Genomic DNA, 26,152 nt, shown 5'->3' with positions numbered 1-26,152 from the left:
AAAAGTTCAAACTTTCAAATAGCGGTTGAGCCGAGATAAAAATTATGACTCGGGCTCAAATTTCTGAACCACGTTCATAGTTATCGTAAAAGTTCGAAATTTATTGTTAAATACGAACTTTATTTAAAGCTGCAGTGAAAATAAATCATTTATTTGGTTTTGAATTTACGAATTCTTGTGTCTACCACATTGTTTACGTTGAAATGTCATTTTCACCCTCTCATTCCTTGGTATATAAATATTCTAAACGTCAGCTGAGGTGTAAGCCGTCATTGTGCCAATATTCCCTTGTATAAAAATCTTCTTAAATCTTAACAGAATTTGTTATAAATTGTCTTTGTCTTTGTCTTTTTTAATTTGATAACTCTTTGATGTTTTTGATCTTAAATTAAAGTTAATGGCTTATGAAAAACTAAACCTTAATAATTTTGTGGTAATAAAAAGTACTTTCGATAAACCTTTATCGTTTTTAATGTTCCTTGTATAAAGCGAACACCTCTTTCCATAGGAAATAGTAAATTGTTATAAAGCTCTTTCCGGTAAATCCTCATGTCATCTTGTCAAGAGAGGTTATCGCGTGCTGAACATCGTAAATCCTTTGGGATAATTTGATAATGTAGAATATTGCGTCTGAAGTAAACTCGGATACTTTGATCGGTAATCATTTTGTACTAATACAAACGATCTAATAAATTAAATCATGATTTATTACAAAATAAACAGGTAATAATAAAATGAGTATAAATGTTGTATGTTGTGTGTGACACAATTTAATCAATTTTATTTCCAACAATGGTTAGACCAAATTCTCTTTTCGAATGATATAAGATCTTTTCGCCGATTCTTGTCAAGGAATTTATTTTTCGAACCGGTACTAGTTTTTACTTTGACTATGAATAAGTTCTACAAAATTGAATAAATTAAGTTGAATTGAAAATTATATGTAATTTTTAAAAAATTATTTCACATAATAAACTCGAAATCATAACAATGAAAATTGCAGGTAGAATTTATTACAAACATTTTAACGTTAATATTCATTACATGCACTTAATTTTGATAAATGTTTTCAGATGTTTTCAGCGTAATCATTGGCAAGTATGACGTGTGTTAACATGACTGCGACATTACGTAAAGCTTTTCTGACGTTTATCAAATAGGGCGTGTAATAGACATTAATGTCACGAACCTTGATCTTGTTTAATGTATTTACAAGTCTAACTATGTATTATTATGAAGTCACACAGTGTTAAAAATTTTTTGCTTGGATTTTAGATTTAGTCATTTTAAAAATAAATTTCATCATAGATTGTATATAGCTTCTTTATAAATATAATAACCACGTATTAAATAAACTATTGTAAATATTTATAGGCGTGTCATTAATTATAAAGGTTCAATGATTGTATTTCGGCGTGTCTGCTGCATAATAGAGATAATTGTTTTTCCTAAACTTTACTTATCAATGTATTGAGTTAATAACAACATTAAATACTAATACGGTTGTTTTCTCAGTAATAATAATCTAAAATTACTTGAATTGACGGTACGGTAACGGTCAAAATATTTAAAACTATTTTTAATACTTTTCCCATTTTTTTTATTAAATATATGTATGTACGACTGTTGGAGATCCATAGTAATAAGTATATAAGTCAAGTACCATTTGGAGATATCTCCAAGTACTAATGAATAAATATCTCATCCTTATTAAATTTTCAAATTATCTTCAACTATGATGATGTCGTTTACACCTTTAAAGACGTATTTGAAACTTTTTGAATGTTACCTATATCAGTTGTTATTTTAAGTGTTTAGTGATAAGTTGATGGTGTAACTATTTAAATAAATAAATAAACAGCATACTATGCTACCATGTAATAAAAATTAACATATATAATATTGTTAACATTATTTTACATAAACTGTTTCGTTTATAACTTATGTTGTTAAAATATGATGTCCTTTTTCGACCTTCAAATGTCGATTCGCTAGTCTATACGATTACATAAGCCGTAAGCCCTTTTGTAACTCATCGCGCACGAAAGAAATGAACTGATTTGGGCAAACTTTTAAATAGAAAGTAATTTAAATTCATATCCGATCAGTAATAGATAATAGTTACACTATTATCATATTGCGAATTATACAACGATTGAAAAATTCTGTAAGAAGGCATATTATTCGATACAAGATTATATAGATGATAAAAAGCGTGGAGTTTATGCTTGTCGACTTCCAGGCAGGAGACATAACATACATATATAATTGTATTTAACTAACATGACTGTATATTTAGATGTTGAAAAAGAGTAACTACTGAGTTTCTTGCCGGTTCTTCTCGGTAGAATCTACATTCCGAACCGGTGGTAGATTTTTGATTTTGTCACAATTACAACAATATTAGCTTTTTGATCTTTGATAGTAATAATGGTTTGAATTGAATAAAAATTGCGAAAGGTGTTCCTCATTTGTAAATATATATAAACTAAAGTGAAATGGGTAATCTTGTGCATTTGCATATTGCTGTCAGTTTATTATTCTTCTTGGAAGGTTAGGTGAATTGCAGTATCGAGTTAGCACTACTGAAATGATGTGATGTCGTCCTGACCGATTTCGGCCACGACGAGCCAAGGGAGACCAGCCAACAGGATATATTATAGTACAGCAGTATATACACTTCTAATTTACTGACTGAGTCTGAGACTGTTACTGAGAAAAACCTAAATATCTTATTATTGGCCCAACCTGGGGTTTGAACCCAGGACCTTAGGATTTATGACCTAATATACCTCGCTACCTAGAGACTAAAATAACGAGGCAGTCAACTCGAAAACATGTTATATATTGTATGAAATAGTTTTATGTAATTAAATATATTTTTTACTAGCGTGAATAAATATTGACCAAATTTTTCTATAGAAGTTTGAGTCATGAAAGGCCACACACCACGTTGCGTGCTGCGGCGCGCCCATTTGTGTCTACGCAAAAATGACCATTATTTTGCGTGATTTGCCAGAGCGCTTTTGATTCATATATAGTAATATACTATCTTATTACTTTCTTACAAATATAACAAGACTTAATAATCAATAGAATACTTGATAAACTGTTACTTAATCAATTGTATTGTTCCTCTTATGTGTCCGAAATTAATAGTATGTCTACAATCCGAAGTTTTAATCGATGTTAGATATGTACCGATACACATCTATCTGTATTCTGGGTTCCAATAACGAAGTTGAACTCTCTCGAACTAAACTACATAAATCACTGCTTTTTTTATTCAAGTGTTCTTTTATGTTATACGATCCTAGTAACAGTGAAAATACTTTATATTTTTGAATAAATCTAAAATTAATAATTATTATACATTGCTTGCTTTATTAGTAAAGAAAGTTACTTTATTACTTAAAAAAAGAAATGTATTTAAAAAAGGAATACTTTATTTTCGTCGTCTAAATGTTATTAAGTTATTGAATTCCTAAAAATTGAATACAAAAAATCTTTAATCTACGATCATGTACGATAAACATACGCGCATGTAGGTACGTCTGCGTTTATCCATCTACGAACTTTCAGTCAGTTCTTGTACCTATCGCCGACCTATAAAGGTAGCGCAAAACTGCCATATAAAGTGCCATAACTAGACATAACTCTGTAACATATGGCATGAAATGTTTCTATGTTCATATTTGTATTTATAAAATATTAATGAGTAATAGTAGAGTTTGTAAAATACGGTTTCAACGAATATTCCTAGTTTTGAAATGAAAATAAATAACAAAAACTTGACCTAATTTTGCAAACTTTAATGTAAACTTTTTTTCAGTGTACACTCAATGGCAAAAGTACTTACGATTTTAGTGTTGAGGTGCATAAGCTCCCGCTCGGTGACGCGGCGCCTCGCGGTCTCCATTTGCTGCTGTCGGTACTGGTTATACTTGTACAGCAAGTACATTCCGGGCAAAGCGAGCACCACGAAAGGGCGCATCAAGCTGGACGATGACGAAGCGCGTTGCGGCATTTTATTAACATTTCTCAAATTTTAATTCGCAACACTTTTTCCCTCGACAGTACTCGATGAGATAATCTTCAATTTATGTAATTGAATTTTCGCGGCGCGGACCTTTGAGATCATTTTGCACAGTTTATTTTTATCGTTATCTCTACTTTTTAATGGAAGATACTTTTTTAAAATAACTATTACTATTTTAGCACTTTCTACAGCGTCCTTAATGGGGTTTTTTAGTTTATATTATTGCTTTAATAATAGACCTTATTTACATAGCTCTTCACAGTATTACGCTTCAACCTGAAACAAAAGAAAAATGTATTTACTTATAACGTAATGAACAATATAGTAGCGTCTACTTTCGCTGATTAATGTTGAGTTTTATTATACAATCATAACAAAAAAAATAGTTTTCATTTATGTTATAATTGAAAACGTATTTTGTGTATTTAAAGGTCAAATTTTAATCCGGATAATTAATTGAGGTAAACTATCGTATTAATAGGATTTCCGATTTAATAGTAAATATGAGCATCGCAAGTTTCAATCAGGCCGACATCAGCGTCGTCGGAGCAATCGATTTAGGCGGTAAATTAGTTTTTAACAAAGTTGCCGTTCGAGGGTAATTGCTGAAACCCAAAATAGAGGTAATAACACGGGAATAGGTTGATTGATCGCTTCCTCCGGGGAGCGACGTTGACAGCGTGCCTTTATGAAAAACTGTAACAACGTTAAATACAGACAAACAAGACCGAATCGGGATGTAACATTGTTAAAAAATTTAGACGTAGTTCAATGAACCTTGTATATTACGTTTTTTTTATTCGATTTAATAAGAGAGAGAGAGAGAAAGATAGATAAATAGATAGTGACGCAGACGGATTTCAAGCGATTTAATTAATAAAATAATTTCAAATCAATGGTAACCTTAAAAGTTAGGTTATGCTATATTCTCAAACATTCGTAATCTATACTAATATTATAAATCCGAAAGTAACTATGTATGTCCGTTTGGTTTCTTTGGCCGTAAACCAAATTTCAAATTCAAGGAAGGACATTGGCTACTTTTATATATATAACACTTGACGACTAACTTGCGAAACTTGCGAAAATCCTAGCGAATCAGCGGGCAACAACTAGTATCTTTATTAGATTGAATTTCTTAAGAGGAAGCTGTAGATTGAAGTTAACATTTAATAAGTATAAAACTTTACTCTATAAATGATGACATTCCAAATAGAAGTTGTAAACGAAGATAGAGACGTAAAATGATGCCGATGTTGTAAACGGATAAATAAAGTTACGAGATAAATTCATTCGCTTTGTATTCATTATTCGCCTTTATGTGTTAGTAAAAGACAAAATGGGTGTTTCGTCAGTATACCCAATAGAATGGTTGAACAAATCCTCCACATTAAGCTATATAACCAATCCAAACAATACGCATCATCTTCATCGTTTCTCAATACTTGGATCGAAATCAATTTGGTGTATTAAAATATTTTTCATGTTCAGGTATAGTACTTACGACCATATTGATTTAAGTCAAATGCTACATTTCCTGAATAAAATTAAGTTAATACTGAACTAAAATTAAACTGAATTGAATTTGACCTTTACGAGACAGTAAGTTCCTAAAAGGATTCCCGAATAACATGAATTACAATTAGATTGACCTTCGATAATTCAGATAAAGCGCTGAAAGGTTTTGAGTTGAATCTATGACATTACAAAACATAAGAATTAAATTGACCTTTGAAGTATGTACATACGGGTGGAGTAAGTGACTTGCTTTAAATTTTTGTCCTGTGTTACCCGGTGCCAGTTCGCAAGTCAATAAACGATGGGGTATCGATTGGGTCACGATACTATTTCAATTTTGACACAGACGGTATTTATTCATTTTGCGTACTTTTGTGAACAGTTATCCTGATATCTGTTATAAATAAGATCATTTTACACGGTTCCATTTTTAGAAAGCTAACACTGTTCGTTATAGTTATGGAAATGGATTAAAATATTCCAACAAACACGAGTGGTGAAACGCGTCATGATTAACATTGAAAATTGTTTTATATGTTGTATTAGTTATATGTATTTCGCGTAATGGCTGAAATTTGACCATAATGACTAGGTATTGAAAACGCGAGGAAAACATGCATGAAATTGCATGTTTTTTATTTCAAATTTTTATTGATAATAATTAGTAAGAATTGATCACATTAAAGCACGTTAAGTATTAAGAAATAAAAAGAGGAAATTGGTTGACGAACAGAGGCGATGTCTTTTCTTATTAAAATATAAATAACAGCGTATCAAAATATTTTGTAAACAAAAAGAGAAACCGAAAAAGGTAAACGTAATTAAAAGCACTTTTCGCTGTGTTGTTTAAATAGTTTGTACAATACATATGAAGATCGAAACACTAAAAGGTATACGTAATTCAAAGCACTTTTTGCTGGATTGTTTATATAATTTTCAAAACGCATTTGAAGATCGAAACAGTATAACACGGAATTTTCTTTTTATATATTTCTCTATGTTAGCTGTCTAAAGGGATAAATTACGCTACAATTGCAGTTATACGTATTTCCTTATAGAGATGTATTTATCTTATATTTGTGTTATTAGATCGCCCTTGACAAGATGCAAAGGTCAAATTACCTTCGTACTGTTAACTAGCAAATACTAGTAAAAAGTAGGTAGCTTATGTAACGTAGACATTGAAGAGAAAATAGCTGGAAAAATTGGACCAATATTTTGGAAAAAGTTCGTGCAATATTTGCAAAATATCTCACGCTTTCTTGATCCATAAAACGAGTTGAGTTTTACTGGCTAAATAATAGCCTACAAACTTGTACTAAGCTGCTAGTGGATTTAACTCGTAAGCTCATCCAACTTCAGTGTGAAATCTAAAATTCAAATTGTAAGCCTTATTCGTAATTTTTCAACTTTTTTAATTAATGTTTTCAGAAAATTAAGTAGCTATTCGAATGAAGCGTTAAGATTAAATTAAGGGTAGTACGTAAATAGCATTGGGGAGCAGAATCGAACCTGCGACCCTCACATCCCAAGGCCATGTATCGTTAAGCTATTAATGTTTCGCACGAACAAAGATTCGAGCTGAATAGATAACAAATGATCTGGTTAAATGTATCGATGCTCAAATATTACCAAAACATCAGAGTCATCCGATTGATGTATAGAATATTGTAAACGAATGGAAGGCGAAATTATTACCACAACAACATTCTGTTAGCTTCACAAATATTTGGAATGTATTCGATATTCAAACAATATATTTTTATAATTTACAATAAAAACACATTCGAATTCCGAAAATAATTATTTTGCTGGCCAAGATATAAATTATAAATACTTAAAAACAAAACTATTTTAAAATAGTGTAAGGTAACATGAAAACATAAAATATAACGTCGATTTTACTACTATGAAAAGTTCGTCAGCGACATAGGAATGCTTTTATTCGTTTTTTTTTTTCTGTAAAACTTCTATATCTAGAGCATAATCGTTAATGTAAGTAGGTCTGCCGGTAACAGTTTAGAGGTTATTGACACAGAAGTTGGCGTTCATTTAGTTATTGATTAAATGTTTATAAATTCAAGCAATTACAAAAGATATGTTATATTTTTTAAAGTATGAAGTTATATGAAAAAAAAGCGATTGCTGTATTTCGAGTAGATTTTTTTTAAGATGTATGTATTTTGTACTGTAACTTAATTTTAGTAATTTAAGCACAACTTGATAATTATCCTCTTGGTTACTTTTTTATTATATAAAAAAATTGTAAGCAATTACAAAATAAGACACACAGCTCTGCTGGATTTGTTATTGTTTCACCGGTATTTCTCAGATTAGAATTTTGTTCCCGAACCAGTAGTTGTTTTTAATTTGATTATGAAAAAGTAAGCATTATGCTTTTATAATTAATAAACGAATTACAAAACCTCCTTTTTCTAAACGTTCAATTTTAAACGAACAAAAAATAATCGAACATTCTAAAGCAAATGTCACAAAGTAATTAAAAATAACACGTAACTAATAAGTTTCATGCCAGTTCGGTAGAACGGTTATTCTGAGCCGGTGGTTTAAAAAAGTGCTCGTAAACTTGCATTTGAAACAATTTATACTTGGTAGTAGGGATTGGTAGTAGCAATCTGTTCTGGGGACCAAACACTCATCAAATATTCCACCACCTAGCTATTCTCAATATTTGTGTTCCAATTTGAAGGGCTAGTCAATCAGTGACCTACAGATACAAGGGATATTACATCCCTAACAATGGTAAAAATTTCAAACGGCGCTAATGTCTATGAGCAGTGGTGACAGCTGTCAACTGTGCAAAAAAAAGGAACTATTTTACTATTATAAGAATTACGTACAAAGAATAGGACTTGAATTCAATGAATATATGCTAATTAAAAAATAATATGATATCTATAACTATGGCATAAACACTAGCAGAATTTCCTTATTTCTACATTTTGATTGATGTTGATTAATTCTGTAGCGTCGTAATATTTAGTAACGTTAATGACCCGTTTACTTTCGTATTTTTACCGCTACACGATGTTTTTTAAGACATATTTTTTCATTAAGTATAAGGTGTTAGTTTAGTGTAAATATGAACCAATACGTACATACCTAACTTGTCGTTACAAAATAATGTATAAGAAATCAAGAATTGTATAATTTTGAATAGTGAGAGTAATATATTCTATGGTTTACTAGAAAGTAACGTGTAATTTCACTCGAGTAACAATTCAATGTTGTTATTTTTTAAATAAAGAATCATTCGAATTTATGATTTTCTTTTTTAATAAAAATAAATACATGTAATTAATAATATACTCTCTATATTATTAATAACATGTATTTTTTAATTAAAAAAGATTGATTATTGATTCTTTATTTAAAAAAATCCAGTTCTAGTGTAAAATTGTAGATTTCTATACCGTATTTTTTTTTTATGTCATTGGTTGGCGGACGAGCATATGGGCCACCTGATGGTAAGTGGTCACCACAGCCCATAGACAAAGGCGCTGTAAGAAATATTAACCATTCCTTACATCACCTATGCACCACCAACTTCGGGAACTAAGATGTTATATCTCTTGTGCCTGTGATTACACTGGCTCATTTACCCTTCTAACCGGAACACAACAATACAGTGTACTGTTATTTGGCGGTAGAATATCTATGTTATGTTTGGCGGTAGAATATCTATATAGGTATGTTTGCTTACTAGCTGGGAACGTGTTATACATAAGTCGGAAAAATAAATTTATTCAACCATCCAATACTAATTCTTCAACAGTGTAAATGAAATGTAGTTTGTGTATAGGAAACCTTCAGCATGATAGCGATGAATTTGTAAATATTTGATTAAAAGAATCTCGATTACATTTTCTTTTACAACCGTTCATATTTAGAAATCTACAAGTACAACTCTTTCTTATAGCGAAAACTAAACTTTGAATGTCTTAAACATACTATTAACACTTTTAATTTCCAACAATACATTTATAAATTTAATAAAAAAAAATTAACATGTAATATCTTATGACAATAATAATGTTCATCTATATTAATATCATAAATGAAACGGTAACTCTGTCCGTCTGCGTGTCAGACTGTAAGGCTGTCACGACCAAACCACTGAACCTATTCTTTTTTATACTGAACATCTGAGGTGCAACTCTTAAAGCACGAGCGAAGCCGCGGGTTACTATTATTTGTTTTTATATAAAAGTAGTAATATATGGAACACACACAAACATATAATAATAAATTTGTTTGTTTATTAGTAGCAAATCGACACAATATACAATATTTTTAACTAACATCAAAAAAAGACGGATGTTATCAATTCGATTCTATTTTTATAGACATCGTAACGTTTGATTTCAAGTAAATCTGAAGGAAAAATAAATTGGGATATTTTCTGTATATATTTAATATAAAATTTTCTATAAATAAATAATAATGGGAATTGTTTATTAATAAAAAAGGATAAATAATTATAAATTGCACCCTGGCAAATACAGTTTATTTATTAAATTACACCTTCGGCATATTTACGAAAACAAAGTATTCAAAATGCACGGACTGATGCACTGTAATTCACGAGTACTGGTATTAACAACACTATTAAATAAAAATAAAAACGCAATACTGTCTTAAATTAAATATCAAAATTTTAACTAGCCTAAAAATAGGAACAAAATAGCGGTTAAATGTATTTAAACAAATACAGCAATTCAATTTATACAAAACAATAATAATCACTTAGAGCAGACATTAATTATTTCTTAAAGCTAAAAAGATTCTGATTGCGTATAAAATAGTATATATTAAAATAATACATTATTACAGGAATAAACAATACAACAATACAGGAATAAAGAGAATCATTTCAAAGAGTACGATTCTAGCTTACTAAGATGAGCGCACCGACTTCGTAATTTTCCGCATGACTTACGTAAGGAGAGAGAAGACAAAACATTTTTCGAATAATCTCTCGGGAGACATTGTACCCTTTCACGTATTTTATTTCATGATTCATGATTTTTAAACATTCTTTTCAATCATTCATTCTTTTTAAGGTCTTTTGTAATTTACCATAAGATTTATTTTGTTAAAGAAAAAATTGACTTCCTGAATTTCGTTTTTAATAAAAAATATACATGTAAATTATATTATAACATAAAATTCTTTAAAGGAGAGCATCAGCCTGCAAATGTACTGTTTTAAGGCGTTCTCCTCTTTTGAGGAGGAGGATTGGAGTTTATATCAACACACTGCTTCAATGCGGAAGGGTAGATAAATACACGTGAAACTGTTTCATTCGGAAAATTCAAGTTTTCTCAAGACATTTTCTTTCTCCGTCGAGCACGAGATGAATTTTAAACACAAATTAAGGACATGAAAATTCAGTGCGTTTTGTCCGGATATAATATTAATTCTTTACATATACAAGGATTATATGTTATATTATATTATATATTATTGTTTATGATAAATATGTCAATTCTACTGAGCTCAAGAACACCGAGAACAAGGAAGTAAGAATCAAAATAATTGATCGTACGTAAAACTGCGCTTCAATTAACGTTTAACAGCGCTGCACTCTTTAATTTCAAAACCCTCGAAGCGAAGTTACAAAACTTTAACAAACATGTGAAAAAAAAAACATCCAAGAATAGCAATGGTATTGCTTTCAGAAGTATCCCAGCACTCGAGATGAATAAAGCTACACCCGCGGCATGTCAGCCTCTTCAAAACAAAACAAAAGGCGAAACCGCGACAATGAGCAGGAATGATTGAAACCGCCCAGAGACTGGGCGAGAATAAAGGCTAAACAATGTAAACACGACATATTACACGATGGGAATTGTTATACTTTTCACGATTACAACTAGATAAAAACACTGATATAATACTCGAATGAAATACTGGAACTGTCTATATCATTGCATGTTTATAGGTTATTTATCTCAAACAGATTTTATATCTTCGCTTGCCCTATGCAAGTCCGTCTAAGTACCACACACTCATCAGATACTTATACAAAGAGCAAGAAATAGTATCGTTGTGCTATTGTTTGAATGCACAAGGGATATAACACAATGAGGATGATGTAAGGAATGGTTAATTTAACTTACAGCGCCAATGTCTATGGGCGAAAAAATACATAAACTGCTAGAAACTTAAAATCGTGATATTTAATATTTGAATTTAATTTAATGAATTTATAGAAGTTTCTAATTAGAGCAATGAATGTTTAACGTATTTTATCATTAAGAATGTTTCTTACAGATTCAAATGGATCATTTAAGTATATGGAGAATCTAAATGATATATTCAGTTAGAATCTACGAGTCACTAGTACGTTGGTGACAAAAAGTAATTTTGTCATTTTATATTAAATATTCTTCAAAAATAAACTTTCACATCGATTTCACTACGTGGGTTCAAAAGTGCACATTACGAAAACGGAGCCGCTACCAACATTGTTGAAGCCATAAATCCTTCACATTCATCAATTTCTATGGATTTTAGGATAATTTATATTTGTTAGTTCAGTTTTCTGTTAAAGTTAGCCGGACATTGCGGTGACGTCACAACCGCATCCGGGCACACCGCAACGCGGCAAATAGCCACTCCATTACCAGCTGTCCGATATAAGGTAACATATTTTTATGTAATATTGCGCTGACGATGCGGAAATTTTAGCTTTTCTTGGACTGGCTATGAATTATTTGGTGAAGACTTCCACAATTGGACGGACGGTCGAAATTAGACCCAATTTTGAATGAACGTTGTCGCATGCGACAGCGATTAATTAATTATCGTTTCGTTGATGATGTTATAATTAAATAACAACCTAACTGCTTTATTTTGCATCAGGTATATTACTAATGTCCGCAACACTTTTATTTGCGTTAGAATAAAACGAGATATTTAAAAATAATATGAGTAAGATGTCATCAGTGGAATCTGTGAAATATTTTTGATGTGGCAGTCACTTTGATTAAAAACTTAAACAAAAAATTAATTTAAAATCGTTTGAAAAATATATTTATTTCCACTTTCAACCTAACTCGCGCTAAGCCTCCTCTCCCTCTGAGGAGAATGTTGGACTTTATCCTACTACGCAGCTCCAAAGGAAGTTTGAAGTTACACATGATGCAGAATTTCTTTGACACATGTACCTCACGATGTTTTCCTTGACCGCCAAGCACGAGATGAATTAAAAACACAAACTACGCAAATGAAAATTTAGTGGTGCCTGCCTGGATTTGAACCAATAATCATCGGTTAACCTAATACTATTTAGAGATAATAGCTTATATAAGAAAGTAAAGTTATATAAGTAAGTAAATATATTTTAAATTTCGAACAGTATTTTGAAGTCAAAGTTTGATGACATTAATAATACATATATAAAAAAGTTTAATAAAATATGAGCAGATAAAATGAAGAAAATATATGTAAAGACATAAGAGACAGACGGTCAAAATATGCAATTAAAAAAAAACATTAAAGTCAATTTAACATTGAAATTATTCCAGAGAGCTTAACCCAATTTCAGAAGCAATGCATTGTCACGTTGCTGCGGTGTATAAATGCATCATAGTATGACAGACGTAACGTGTTAGCTGTTCTGAGGATAGGTCATATGCATATTCAATTAGATACGTATAAATCGTCGTAGGCTTACATTAAAAGATAAGACAAAAATACAATTGTAATACGTTCTAATCACTAATGATATGCTCTGTTAACTCCATAATGAATTAAGGTAAACATAGTTAAATATATACAATCGTCTATAGATCTATTCTTTAATTTAATTAATATTTAATAAAAAAAAAATAACAAATACAGTTTAATTTCAATTTTTGTCTTTTCTCTTAGTACCACGCACACTAAGACATCTTGTAAGTAAGAGCGTCAATCACTCACACTAATGCACGCCGATAAAAATTTTACGTGGAAGTAGGTACTTCACGAGTGAATAGATCTAGTATAACGATATAATATTATGGACTACGAATGTTGTACAGTCATTTTGTTTGATTTTCTACTCTTACTTGTACTCGTTTAAAAATCGAATGTCATTTAATTATATAATAGATGTTGCCGACGATTTAAAAAAAGAACATATTAGAGATAATAAATAAAACTTTATAAATACCTAAATATAAGTTAGATTCTGTTTGAAATTGCATATTATAAAAAGTTAATGCAATTTGATTCCTCTACATTTATATCATTCGAATTGTATTTATAGTACTGAAGTTTAAAAATATACTTAACAAGATTTAAATTAAGAAATATTTACCACAGATTATATTTTATTGCGTTCTGTAATATAGTCTTTAGAAGCAATGTACAAAAAAGAAAGTATCTATTCGTTTTAAATCCCTAAGCGAAGCTACAAATTGAAATGCAAAGTTGGAAATGGTTCAGGAAGTCAAGTAACAAGGGCTCACAATACTTACTGATTAATATTGCAGTTACATTGTTCTAGACATTCCGGTCCAGCGTAGTAATTAGCATTTACGTAATATTAAAAAGATTTATTGATTTGACTGCCTACATCGTTATAAAGAAGGGTTCGTACTTATGCAGAATTAATGCAGAATTTTAATATTCATACATTTATATTTTTTGGCCTTAAAAATAAAGCATAGCATTCAGTTATACAAGTTACTGACGATATCAATATCGTTACAAGCAATGAGCTTATGAAACTCTTTCCTACATCTCCAGACCTAAATTTGTTTTTGATATGTTTTACAAAACATTTTCTCTTGAGACGAATGTTTCAGCAATTTTATATATAATTAAGATAATTTCGTAGTACTATTAAATCCGTTCCACCCCATAAGCATTTATATATTTATTTTTTTCGGAGTCTTTCCAGAAGTTTCAATTATTTAAGAAGAAGATTGTACGTCTTTACAGATTCAATAAAAAATGAATTAAGATTTCGATCTCCAAAATGACACCTAAGTTGCTAATTATGTCAGTATCATGTGCTACTTATTAATAAAGTAAGACGTTTTAGTTATCTTATGCCCCCGAGTAAATTGAACGAAGCAACTTTTTTTTCATTGACTTCCATCTCATTAATCAACCAGCCTTTGAAGGTTGGCTTGTACTTGTACTGAGTCTTTAAAGGCCTTGATACTTTTCATGTTTTTTAGGTCATCGGCAAAGATATATATCGACTCATTCAATACCGTTTGTGAATATGAGAAATAAAAGTTGACCTCAATGTGAACCTTGTAGGACAACTGATAGAAATAAAATAATTAATATAGTATATTAGTGGTTATATAGATATTGAACAAAAAGTAAAGCAACACATTCATCAAACTAACTACAAACTTAATTACTACGCCTACATCTCTGTTATGTCGGAGCACCTTTTGTCAGAGTTAGTAAACTTTGTTATAACTAACGTACATAGAACGCGGTGTATTGGTTTATGTAAATTCGGAAAATTGCATTTACATGTACCTATGTGTACTACATATACGAAATATACTGGATACTGTCTGTGGCTTCACCTCTCATTGAATTAAGTATCGATATTTTAATGGCGACTAATTACTTTTATATCTTCAATTATTATCTGTATATCAAAACGATTGGGCCAAACGAACGGCCAAGGCGTTGATGTATGGACCCTGAAAGAATAAGCGGATTTAAAATAAACTTTGTTAGATACAATAAGATGTTAGATAAGTTCTTTAACAACTTTTATACTATTCTATTGTGCTTATTTACTAAGTTATACTTAAAGTTTATTGTTTACTAACATGACTTGACATATCACGTAACATACTTACATAAGCTGTTTTAAAATGAACTAAAAGTTCACATTAATATGATTCATTTATTATACGTTCCGGTTGTTTGAAATCATCAAGCTGAGGTCAGTCGAATGATGACTACGATGAATCCGCGTTATAATAATGGGATGGGATGTCCTACCGAAAAATGTCGGGGATTCCTCGATAAGTAATTAAGGGAATCTGATTGGTATAATAATAATAATAAAAATGGGAGTAACTGTTAATTCATTTAGTACTATTAATTTATATTACGATACATTGATGGAATTATGTTTCGTGGCTGTAGGGGTGCGGTTTATACGCTTGACCTGGGTCTGGTCACGCTTATGAAGTTAGGGAATTATTCTGTAAAGTAATAGCAGTGAGAAGTGGTCTGAAGTTAGGAAGAAAGCAATGTTAAGCCTCCCTGTGTTGGAAACCAAAAGTTTTGCTCCGCGGTTTTGTCCGCTTATTGGGTGTTAGGGAAGCAGCTTTGTTCTTCCATGGGTTACAAGATTCCTCCTTACCAAATTTTATGAAATTCGGTTCAGTAGTTTAGCCGTAAAAATATAACAGACATACCAACAACAGACAGATACTTTCGGATAATATTAGTATGGATAATACTTTCTAAGCCATTAGCTAGAAATTCGATCGGTAGGACTACAATAATTTACAGTAATATATATTTGATTATATTTTCAGATCAATTTAATCTCACATTTGAAATACAAATTCATATCATATTCTATGAACTCAGATTATGATTTGTTATATGTCTTTTATTTTCTTACGCGAAGAAGCATCGAAGCAAACTAGAATTACACTGCTATACTTGCTATCATTACTGTAATCAAACTTGCCCTTACTGATATATTTAAAACATAATAAGAGCGGTTAATCCTCTTTACATAACGTGGGTGCATGTTCGCTCGTAGACTGAAACCAATCAATATTGTTTACGAACTACGCAAATAAACATGAAAACAATTTCGTGGTAATAAAAGTGACAGGCACTGTTTATAAATTTGAAATTCATGTCGATAGTTTGCCCAACATAAATTATATGAACTCTTCCATTGTCAACGGGTATCATTACCGAATTGTAGACTTATTTTAGTTGTGACGTAGCGGAAATAAAATTAAAATCTACCTTAGAAGTAAATAGACTTTGACACGCAGATTGTTATCATAATCGTCAATTTAGTGCAATAAAATGAAACTAAAACCGGTTAAGGAAGTGGATTATATTGAAAACAACCGGCGAAATCTCAATGCCCAGAATTTAAGCTCATGGCTTCCAAACGTACATATTTAAGTTTTTTTTAAATGTTTTACGTATACTTTGGAATTTAATCTTATATACAAATAGCGTAAGCCGATTTTTGTCCCAGTGAATATGGGTCGATAGCTACACATAAAAGATCGGTGCTGTTCAATTACTTATGAACATAAGGAAAATCTGTGCTGCTTATCCAGGTTTGGGTTAACTTCGGTTAAGATTTGCTTAACCACTTGGCTTTCTGGGCGTTGAAGATTAATATACAATGGTCCAATGTGTTTTAGAATATATGTATTCGATTACACGTAGCTGCGTATGTTTGGTTATGTCCCGAAGCGGATATTACTCGTTACTCAGCGTGTCAGCGCTATATATAAATGTATATGCAATTTATCTTTTGGTTAAGTGTTTTGAGCCACTTTGAACATTTTGTATATCTTGATATATATCAGTCATCTATGCGTGCATTTAATGGTAAGGCTTTGTGCAAGCCTTTCTAAGTAGTTACCCCACTCATCCTATATTCAACCGCCTAAAGCTCATACTGGAACCTTCAAACCGGAACACAATAATGCTAATGTTATGTTCCGGCTTAAAGGCTGAGTCAGCAAGTGTAACTACGGCCACAAAATAATATTTTAGTTTCCAAAGTGGCGCATTTGGTGAGATAAAGAATGGTTAATATTTATTACAGAACCAATGTCGTTGGGCGCTGGTACCACTTACCATAAGGTAGTCCAATAAAAAAACGTGTGAATTCCTTCTGACTGAAATCATTTTTTTTTTGTGTATTTGAGTTGATCCCTGTTTGACTTTGACTCCGATTCGTAGGTGTTGCGATCAGGAAGTAAATTAAATTATTTTCTCACCCAGACGAAGTTGGAATGGACAGCTATAATATATGGAATATCAACTATAAAAGTAACAAAATATTTAACAAGAACTCGTAACTGGTAAGACATAATAGTTAAAATTTTCTTAAATTTTGTGTTATCCAGCATAAGAATAAGCGATATTAAGATTTTCGACGTAGATGTAATTTTTTGATTAAATTTAATATACATATTTTAATATTAGCGCAATGGTTTACGGACCGCCTAGCGATGTAAATGGTCGCAGGATCGATTCTGACCCCTTGGGCTGTTGTCGTCCTCACTCCTAAAACAAGTGATAAGCTTAAAAGGAAGGAGTAAATAGGAATATTAGTAATTCCTTAAACAATTTGGGATATTTGGGAAAAAAAAATCCAATTGAAAATATTAAATTAGTTAATCTGTAGCGTAATAATATCTTGAAAATTATTTGAACGATGTATACGTTTTTTATAAAGTTTTAACATTTTCCAGTTGTACAAATAAAACGAATTGTAAAAATTATAAATTCATACAGGTTGGTGGTTCAACTGGTTCATGGTGGAGATAAATGTGACACAACCACGTCTCGAGAATAAATTTCAATTAATAGTAATTAGTTATTCTAAGCGTGACTCCTATTAACATAACGAGATACTGGAATGCTTGACCTATATCTAGTCTATGTTACATTGTTCCATCAGATAATGTACGTTTTATTGCCATATGAAATGCAGCATTTTATTGCTTATACTATTTTTTTAATTAATTTAACATATCTGACGTAATGTAAAGGATTATTTTAAGTCGACCTATTCCTAATTTAAAATCGTTTGAATTAATTTCGTTTAAAAAAGATTTATGTATTTTTAGTACGATATGATGGCTATTACTGGGTAGGTACCACCCACACATCAACTTATCTAAAGCTAAACAGCAATACTTAGTAATCTTAGTATTTTTGTGTTCCGGTTTGAAGTTTTACTCACGCCCGTGTGTTGTCACACAGACGTAAACGTTTTCTTCCCACGGTTGGTGACGACGTAACGGATTGTTAACATTGCCGTACATACAGTGCCGATTGTCTGGGCGGTGATGACTTATCAAGTTATCAGTATCAGATAGCCAATTTGCCAGTCTGCCTAAATATGTAAATTAAAAAAAAAAGTATTCTGTCCCTATACCATATGTGTCATTTTTATGTACGTAATATTTAATATGTGTCCGTGTGTGTGTGTGTCTCTGTCTGCATGGGTTCGTGGTTATGATGAGCACATCATTATAGCTACTATCGTAATTTTGACAGCGCACTGCTTTAATTTCGTATAGTATACAAAAAAGGACCAAGTCAAGTTATAAATAAATGAAAGGGGATGTAAAGTAAAATTTAATTACGAAAATATTTGCACTTCTCGTTTTTGAGAAAAAAAAATTATTAATATTGAATATGTTACAAACAACTTTATATGTTTTTGCATGTCGTTGTGTGCTTGTCAGCGTTCGTTACCGAAAGTAACCGAAGTTATGCTCAGACTGCGTTAACGTAATTAACTGAACTGGATTCGCGTGTGGACGAAATTCGCCCCATATTTTTTTGTACAATTTTTTTCCGGCTCTATGTATTGTTGTAAGTTTTTTTTCATAAATATACGTTTTTATAATATTCCTCCACCTGCTTGTCTCTTTCATTGCAAATTTCTAATCCCGATGTCGTTTAGATGAAATCTGGATATCACCGCCCGAAACGTGCATATTACGTTAAGCGCTTTTTAAGTATTTTTTTTGTAAGTGTGTGTACTATAAAAGAATATCTATCTATCGACCTATATATGTTTATAAAATAACATAATACATGGCCCATACATAATGAATTACTCGTAATATGTGACAGATACAAATATATAGCATTTAGAAAGTATGAATGTAAAAATTACGAAAAGTGCCATAATTAAAAAGAAAATAGTTCTTGCTTTTTAATTGTACTTTCTCTTATCAAGACATATCTTCACTAAGATCCAATCCACCTCCACGAGAATCATTCCGCATATGTAACTTACATAGTTCAAAAAAAAAACGCTATTAAATACTGTAATGTACTTTTTTATTTCAAAGAATATGTCTTTGTTCCATAAATGCAGGCATGAATTCATATTAAATGAAATGTCAAGTGGTATGACTCAGGCTGCAACCACTGTAATGTATTTTACTGAAAAGGATTTCTTCAGTAAGGTTTATTTTATTCAATCATATTTTTGTGATATGCGATCTGCGCAATGTTAAAACATCCCTGGCTAGACAGTGTTTCGTTACTCATGCCTTACGCAGCAATTTATTACGAGACGTATTTTGTCATTCATCACTAGAATTTGGCGTTAGTTTAAGGCCAAATGTCGATCAGATAACACAATGCACGGATGACTTAGTCTTTGAATGTCACAATCGTTTCATTAGTTAATTATTTCAGTCAGTCATGACTCGCTTTGTTAATGTCTATTAGATAATACACTGCACATGCAAGCTTTAACAACGTTGCCCTGAAAAATATAATGAAACAGCGATTTTCTGAATGACTCTGTGGTCGAAGCACGCGAAGTATAATTTACCACGAGGCCCACATATGCAGTTGACATTTCACAAGGGTAACCTCCGACCTTAACCATTAAAACTCACCTCACAAAAACAACCAGCACTAAAGACAGTCACACTACAAAGGAAGACACCACGGCAGCGTAATCACGTGTCCATTCACATAAGGTTATGCGGCTAAATTGACATATTGCGGTAACACACACAATGGGTAAACATGTTTGGGGGCATCTTTTTATTGATGAAATTGCTCCCGGGATGAGGAGACGGTGTGGGAGCTCCAGGCCGAACGGCAGGCGAGCGCGCTAGCCGGCGCGCCGCCTCACTGTGACTGATATACGCGTCTGAAACTCTTTTTGCGCAGGCGCCATAAGACGCAAGGATCGGCCGAAATTCACCCTAAGATCCATTCATAAAAAGGTCCTATATACATCGCGTCACTCACACTAAAGTGACCTTAATTAATAATGTGCCTTAGATGCTTTTATAGCGTGACCTAAATGTGAGTTGTTGATCGTTTTTCAACTGGGTTTGCGCGTGCCGCACTGCACACGTTGGTAATTAAATATGTGTTTGACAATACGGGGAAGCTGTGCCGTGAAACTGATGACGTCAATGTGCAAAGAGCGGGATGAACGCGCTATTAGACAAAATTTTAAGCAGTAACGGGTTCAGCCCTAGCAAAGTTCCGTGAAATGAGGTTAGGTCATGCTTTAGTATTTGGTACAAAGTTAATAGTTTGGCCCACATTATTTAAAATGTGAAATCTTTAATAATTTACAAACTGTAATAAAGTTTTTTCATCATTGCAGAAAGTTTAAATGCATTATAAAATAGTATCTATCAATTAATGAATTCTATTTTCGTTTTTGTATTCCATTTTAAAATTAATATAAGTATTGTTATGTTTTTTACGAGTATTTCTTACCGGTAATTTTTATAGCATTTTTTCAACGGATAAATTTTCGTTTCGGAATCAATTGCTGTTACGCAATGTGCAATGTGAGCTAGCGTTTCAAATGATTGCTTGGAATGAGATCTAAGTGATTAGTTAAATGGAAAATTCCAGGCTTAAAATATACTGAGTTTAGTGGTTTAGGAATAAAAGTAACGGCCTGAACGTCCCACGGCTGGACGAGGCCTCCTTTTGAGGGTAAGGTTCAACATGGCTTAGTGGATATTTATCCGATACATGCAGGTTTTCTGACGATGTTTTTCTTCCCCGCCGAGCACGAGTAGGAATGCTTGCCTGGGTGTAAACACTTTTATTGTATAATTACGTAAAGGTATGGTTTCATTATCATTCTGTAGGTCATAAAATACTTTTATTTTATTTCTTAAATATTCATCACTTGATTTCTTTCGAAAGCAATGATCAATGATTATATTCCCATTTAGAAAGAATATCAATAATAATTAATATTGCAGATATTAACTTTGGTCAATAAAACAATTGATTCTGCATTAAATTATTACTAGATACGATCGTAGTAATGTCGTCGACAGGTTAAGATATTTTAGACTGCAGTGTTTGCATACATTCACGGCTCTTGAACTTTAAGGGTCATTGCCCTGGAGGATTTAGATTGGACGGAAATATCACAACTATGCAAATATATCGGTCTAAGCGGTATCTGAAGTCACTTGGAAAAATATAGCACGATAAATGTGAATAAAATTAATGTTACGCAATTAATTTTGCTTTGTGAGTAAAGTAAATCAAATTAAGACAAATCAAAATAAATTTTATTTAAATCGTAATTTTACAAGGCTAAATTTATAGTTTACATCGGTTCGGATTATCGATTCTACCGAGAACCAGCAAGAGGGTCAATAGTTACTTTTTTCCATCGACTAAATTACAGAATTTTAATTGAATACAATTAAATTGTTACATATCCTGCATGAAAATAAACGACTACTACTTAATGTTTTCTTAACATGAGATTTAAATTTTGTAATTGGAATAGCAATTAATATTTGCAGGATTTTTTTTATAAAATTGAACACCTTTTCTAATGAATGCTGATTTGTCTTTGCGTAAGGTTGGTGTCTACTTTTCGTGTTTATTCAATATTTCTAAGAAAATTATCAATATATTTGTAGATTAACTATTTGTTCCGGCTTCGGACGGGTAAAAATAATACATAGTTCACTTCTAGACTTTCCTTTTTTATAAGTAAGTATTTCTTCTTTATAAAATGCATCCCGAAGGGAGTCTCGAGCTCTGAGATTGTAAGCAAACAAAATGGCGCTTCGTAATCATTTATCAATAAAAGTAATATTTTGACTTCATTTCATCAAGAATTTGTATTGTTACTTTATTAATAAATAATTTGAACCCACTGTTATATTAAAGTATCCAAAATGTGTTTCTCTCGTCACGTATTAGTATGTACAAATTTATATTTTCCTTCTTTTTTTTCTCGCTGGAAAAACGCTTTACCTATTTATATTTACCTGCTTCAATCTTACGATAAGTTTAACTATGCAAGACGCGCTATTAAGGAATCTGTTTTTCATTTAAAATTGACCATGAGATATAATAATGCTTAAAAAATTGCACAAACAACGAGGGCTTGAGATAGAGATTTGATTGGACTTATGGCATATAAGTACTTTCTAAGGTGAGTTTTTTGCCGGTTCTTCTCGGTAGAATCTAGATTCCGAACCGATGGTAGCTTTACTTTAAATAGTTTGTTAAATGACGATTCAAAAGTGCTTGTAAAAGCCTACTTGAATAAATTATATTTTGATTTTATTCGATTTGATTTGAATAAATTTGGGAAATAGTCCGAAGGTACAATATTATACTGCCTTAAATGAATACAATTTTATTAAAGACCTAACCTTTTAATAAGTATCTCACCTATTTAGTTCAGTCTAAGAAAATAATCCCCGACTATCACAAAATATACAAAAGCCTATGAATACAAAAGGTTTCGTTAAAAACATTAAATTTATTGAATTTATTTAATAGCATTTAGCTTATGCTTTTTTATATTTCATTTATTTGTAGTTATTTTATTTTATTTATTTCGATTCAACTGCCCCGATCGTGTAGTGGCATTTTAATATTTTTATGTAAACGTTATTACACAAAACAATTCAATAAATATAACTGTAAGTTAAGTATACGGAGAGGGTGAAAGCACACTGACAATATTATTCATAGACAATATTTATCTTTAAATTGCGGCAAGTAACAGTAGCTTCTTATATTTAAATACATAAAATTTTATTCATTTTCCTATATGCTAATATCACACGAACGAAAATAGTGCGAGGGTTTGGCAACTTCCTGCTTTACGGCTATGCTTTTATGAATAGCAATAAGTACTAAGTGCCCACAATCTAATTTATAACAGTGTTAATTATCTTCAAACTAGTAATAAAAATAAATATTGTTTCCGTAACAATCGCTATTTGAAAATTATGACGAGATTTAATAAGATTTATCCAACTGTCGCGTTCATTCAAGCAAGAGCTGTGATATATATTTATAAAGTTCTGATTAAGTCCTTACATTTGATACCCAACATGTCAATATTTATTTTAATACAGGATCTTATACCCTTTGGAGAGCAACATTTTGAATTTAGAGTGACGTCACATAGCTATAACCAGCGGTCGGTCAAGATAATTTCGACAATTCGTATGTTGAATTCTAATATGTAGTTAAGAAGATATACCATAAATATAAATGCCTACATTCAGAGCAGGATTAAGCAAGCGCAATAAATTTCAAAGAGCGCTTGATCTGCTATGGTATAAAGTAAAAATACAATTACATTTAGACTAAATTTTTGTGGGTAATTAATAGTCTAGTGGGCCCTGCTAGGCTCTTCCTTAGGTTTTATATGAATTTGGCTACGGGGTTATGATCTCAGACTTTCACTTTTTGCCTGCTGTTTCACTGTTTGTTTTGTTAATTTGTCCCGTATATCGTTTGCTAATACCGTTTAAATATTATGTATGGCTTTAGAGTATATTAAGTGCATTAATTTATTTGTATTTTATTAACACAACTATCAAGGCCACTCGAATAAAATATATTACAATTTGATATTAATTTTTACTCAACTTACAACGAAAACGGATTTAAATTTAATTTAACAATGTATAACTATAGTATATACTCTTGTAAGTAAAAGTTCAAAACACACATGTTCAGGGTGAAACGAGCGGTGTTCATTTAGTTTAATTCAAAAGCGGAATATATGTATATGAACAATAATCCGAGTTCAGAACTGGGCGCGTATCGGGTGCAAAGTTAGTTGCAATTGTCGTTCTCATCTGTTATTTTTGTAGTTTATTCGTTGCCGTTTTTTATTTATAGATAATAACTACAATAAATAGTACTTTTTTCTAAAAAACAGATACTTGATTAAATATATAAATATTATATTATTGAATAAATTAGTGGAAATATTAATTCTTTATCAGTGTGCCGTTTATATTTACCTTCCAAATCAATGGTGATGTAAGGAATGGTTAATATTTGTTACAGCGTCATTGTCTATGGGTGGTGGTGACCACTTACCATCAGGTGGCCCATTTGCTCGTCCACCTACCGATACCATAATAAATAAATAAATAAAAAATAAGTAAAATAAGTAAGCAATGGGGCGGACTGTAGCTTGTATTATATATATATATATATATATATATAAAGACAGTATTTTAATTCATGTCGCGAATCCTCAATCAAACGGATATCGGTAAAATAAAAAAGTAAAGCGTTTGTAGTAATGAAAGCTGTGCATATTTTTTTTACTCATTGCAATGGTCGTCTGTTTAAATTATAAGTCACTTATAACCAAAACATTTTCTGATTCTATTTAGTTTGTATGTTCACTATTGAAGGGAATGTTAATTCATTCAGGTCACTAAGCGCACACACACATAAAATCACTCATATAATTTTATTATGGGCTGGCGTTGGGGGTCGTAAAATTTCTTCACTTGTAAAGGGTTCACGTATCTAGTAGGTTGAAAATCATCTCTAAAGAATACAAAGTATTGGATTTGTGTTGTGTTTAATCTATTGTTTATATATAAGAATTATTTTACACTAGTGAGTAGCCCTTCGATAGCTCAGTTGGTAGAGCGGTGGACTGTAGAAGTTAAATTACTGTTATCCATAGGTCGCTGGTTCAAATCCGGCTCGAAGGAACGTTCCATATTTGGGATCCTTTTTATTTTGAATAATTATACTTTGTAGTTATTATAAATAATGGAATGGACGATGGAATAAATAGTTATATTTAAAAATAAATATTAGTGCTACAATGTGTGCTCTAAATAATATATGTACAAAAATAATTAACTAAAAAGGACGCTGCGGACAGGATTCGAACCTGTGCGGGTAGAACCCAATGGATTTCAAGTCCATCTCCTTAACCACTCGGACACCGCAGCTTGTATATAACCAAGCAAAATTATCCAATGTTATTCATAGACCAATTTTTTTTCTTCTATACAATAGAGAGTACAATAAGAAACTAAATCGATATAGATACTTCACTTTCTTGGACCTAATGTGAAATAAAGAAAACCTTTACCAATGAAAATACAAATAGTGTATGGTGAAGTGGCCTTTCATATATTATTCATCGGACAATAATACAATTATATTTGTATTTAAACTACATATTTGTTTATTTGTATTGACTCGGGGCAAAATAGAATTATTATACTTTGTGGACGAAATGGGCTTGCACGCCATCTGTTGAAATAATATTTAACCATAGTTTAATTTTATTTTGGCTATTCATCAATAGATGGCGCTTACAGCGAGTATATATTAATTTAAAGCTTTCTGCTTTTTAACGCTAGATGTCGCATAATAACGTACTTTCGTAAATTATTTCGAATATTTACTGATAGCAATAAACGGTTGAGTTTTGAATTTTGATTTAAGCTAGTTTTAGTAAATACAGATTCTAATTAAAAGTAATACGCGGTAAGGTTGTATAGCTATTTTCACCCGAGATGATTATGATTCTATCGGTTCTCCTAACATCAAATTTTGTTCATACTTTTATAA

At 31.3% G+C, this 26,152-nt stretch overlaps 1 protein-coding gene and 2 non-coding genes across 3 annotated transcripts in view; 1 reads left to right on the top strand and 2 right to left on the bottom strand.

The window, feature by feature from the left end:
• LOC125069917 (nucleolar protein 58) overlaps nt 1-20,416 on the bottom strand; it is a 59,978-nt gene extending 39,562 nt beyond the window's left edge. Inside the window, exons 1-2 of the mRNA XM_047679534.1 lie at nt 20,188-20,416; nt 3,860-4,315 (exon numbers count right to left, since the gene is read on the bottom strand). Coding sequence (XP_047535490.1) covers nt 3,860-4,027 — 168 coding nt within the window. The 5' untranslated portion in view covers nt 4,028-4,315; nt 20,188-20,416. The remainder of the gene's footprint in view (nt 1-3,859; nt 4,316-20,187) is intronic.
• Nucleotides 20,417-25,189: 4,773 nt separating this feature from the next.
• On the top strand, nt 25,190-25,278 carry Trnay-gua. Its single transcript is given in 2 exon segments — nt 25,190-25,226; nt 25,243-25,278. It is a non-coding gene; the product is annotated as a tRNA-Tyr (tRNA).
• A 164-nt stretch (nt 25,279-25,442) lies between these two features.
• Trnas-uga lies at nt 25,443-25,524 on the bottom strand. The gene has a single exon. It is a non-coding gene; the product is annotated as a tRNA-Ser (tRNA).
• Between the last annotated feature and the right edge of the window lie 628 nt (nt 25,525-26,152).

This window comes from Vanessa atalanta, chromosome 16 (genome assembly GCF_905147765.1).
Source record: "Vanessa atalanta chromosome 16, ilVanAtal1.2, whole genome shotgun sequence".
In the NCBI taxonomy this organism is placed as follows: domain Eukaryota; kingdom Metazoa; phylum Arthropoda; class Insecta; order Lepidoptera; family Nymphalidae; genus Vanessa; species Vanessa atalanta.
The sequence above is the reverse complement of the archived record's forward strand: the minus strand, read 5'-3'. Positions and strand labels throughout refer to the sequence as shown.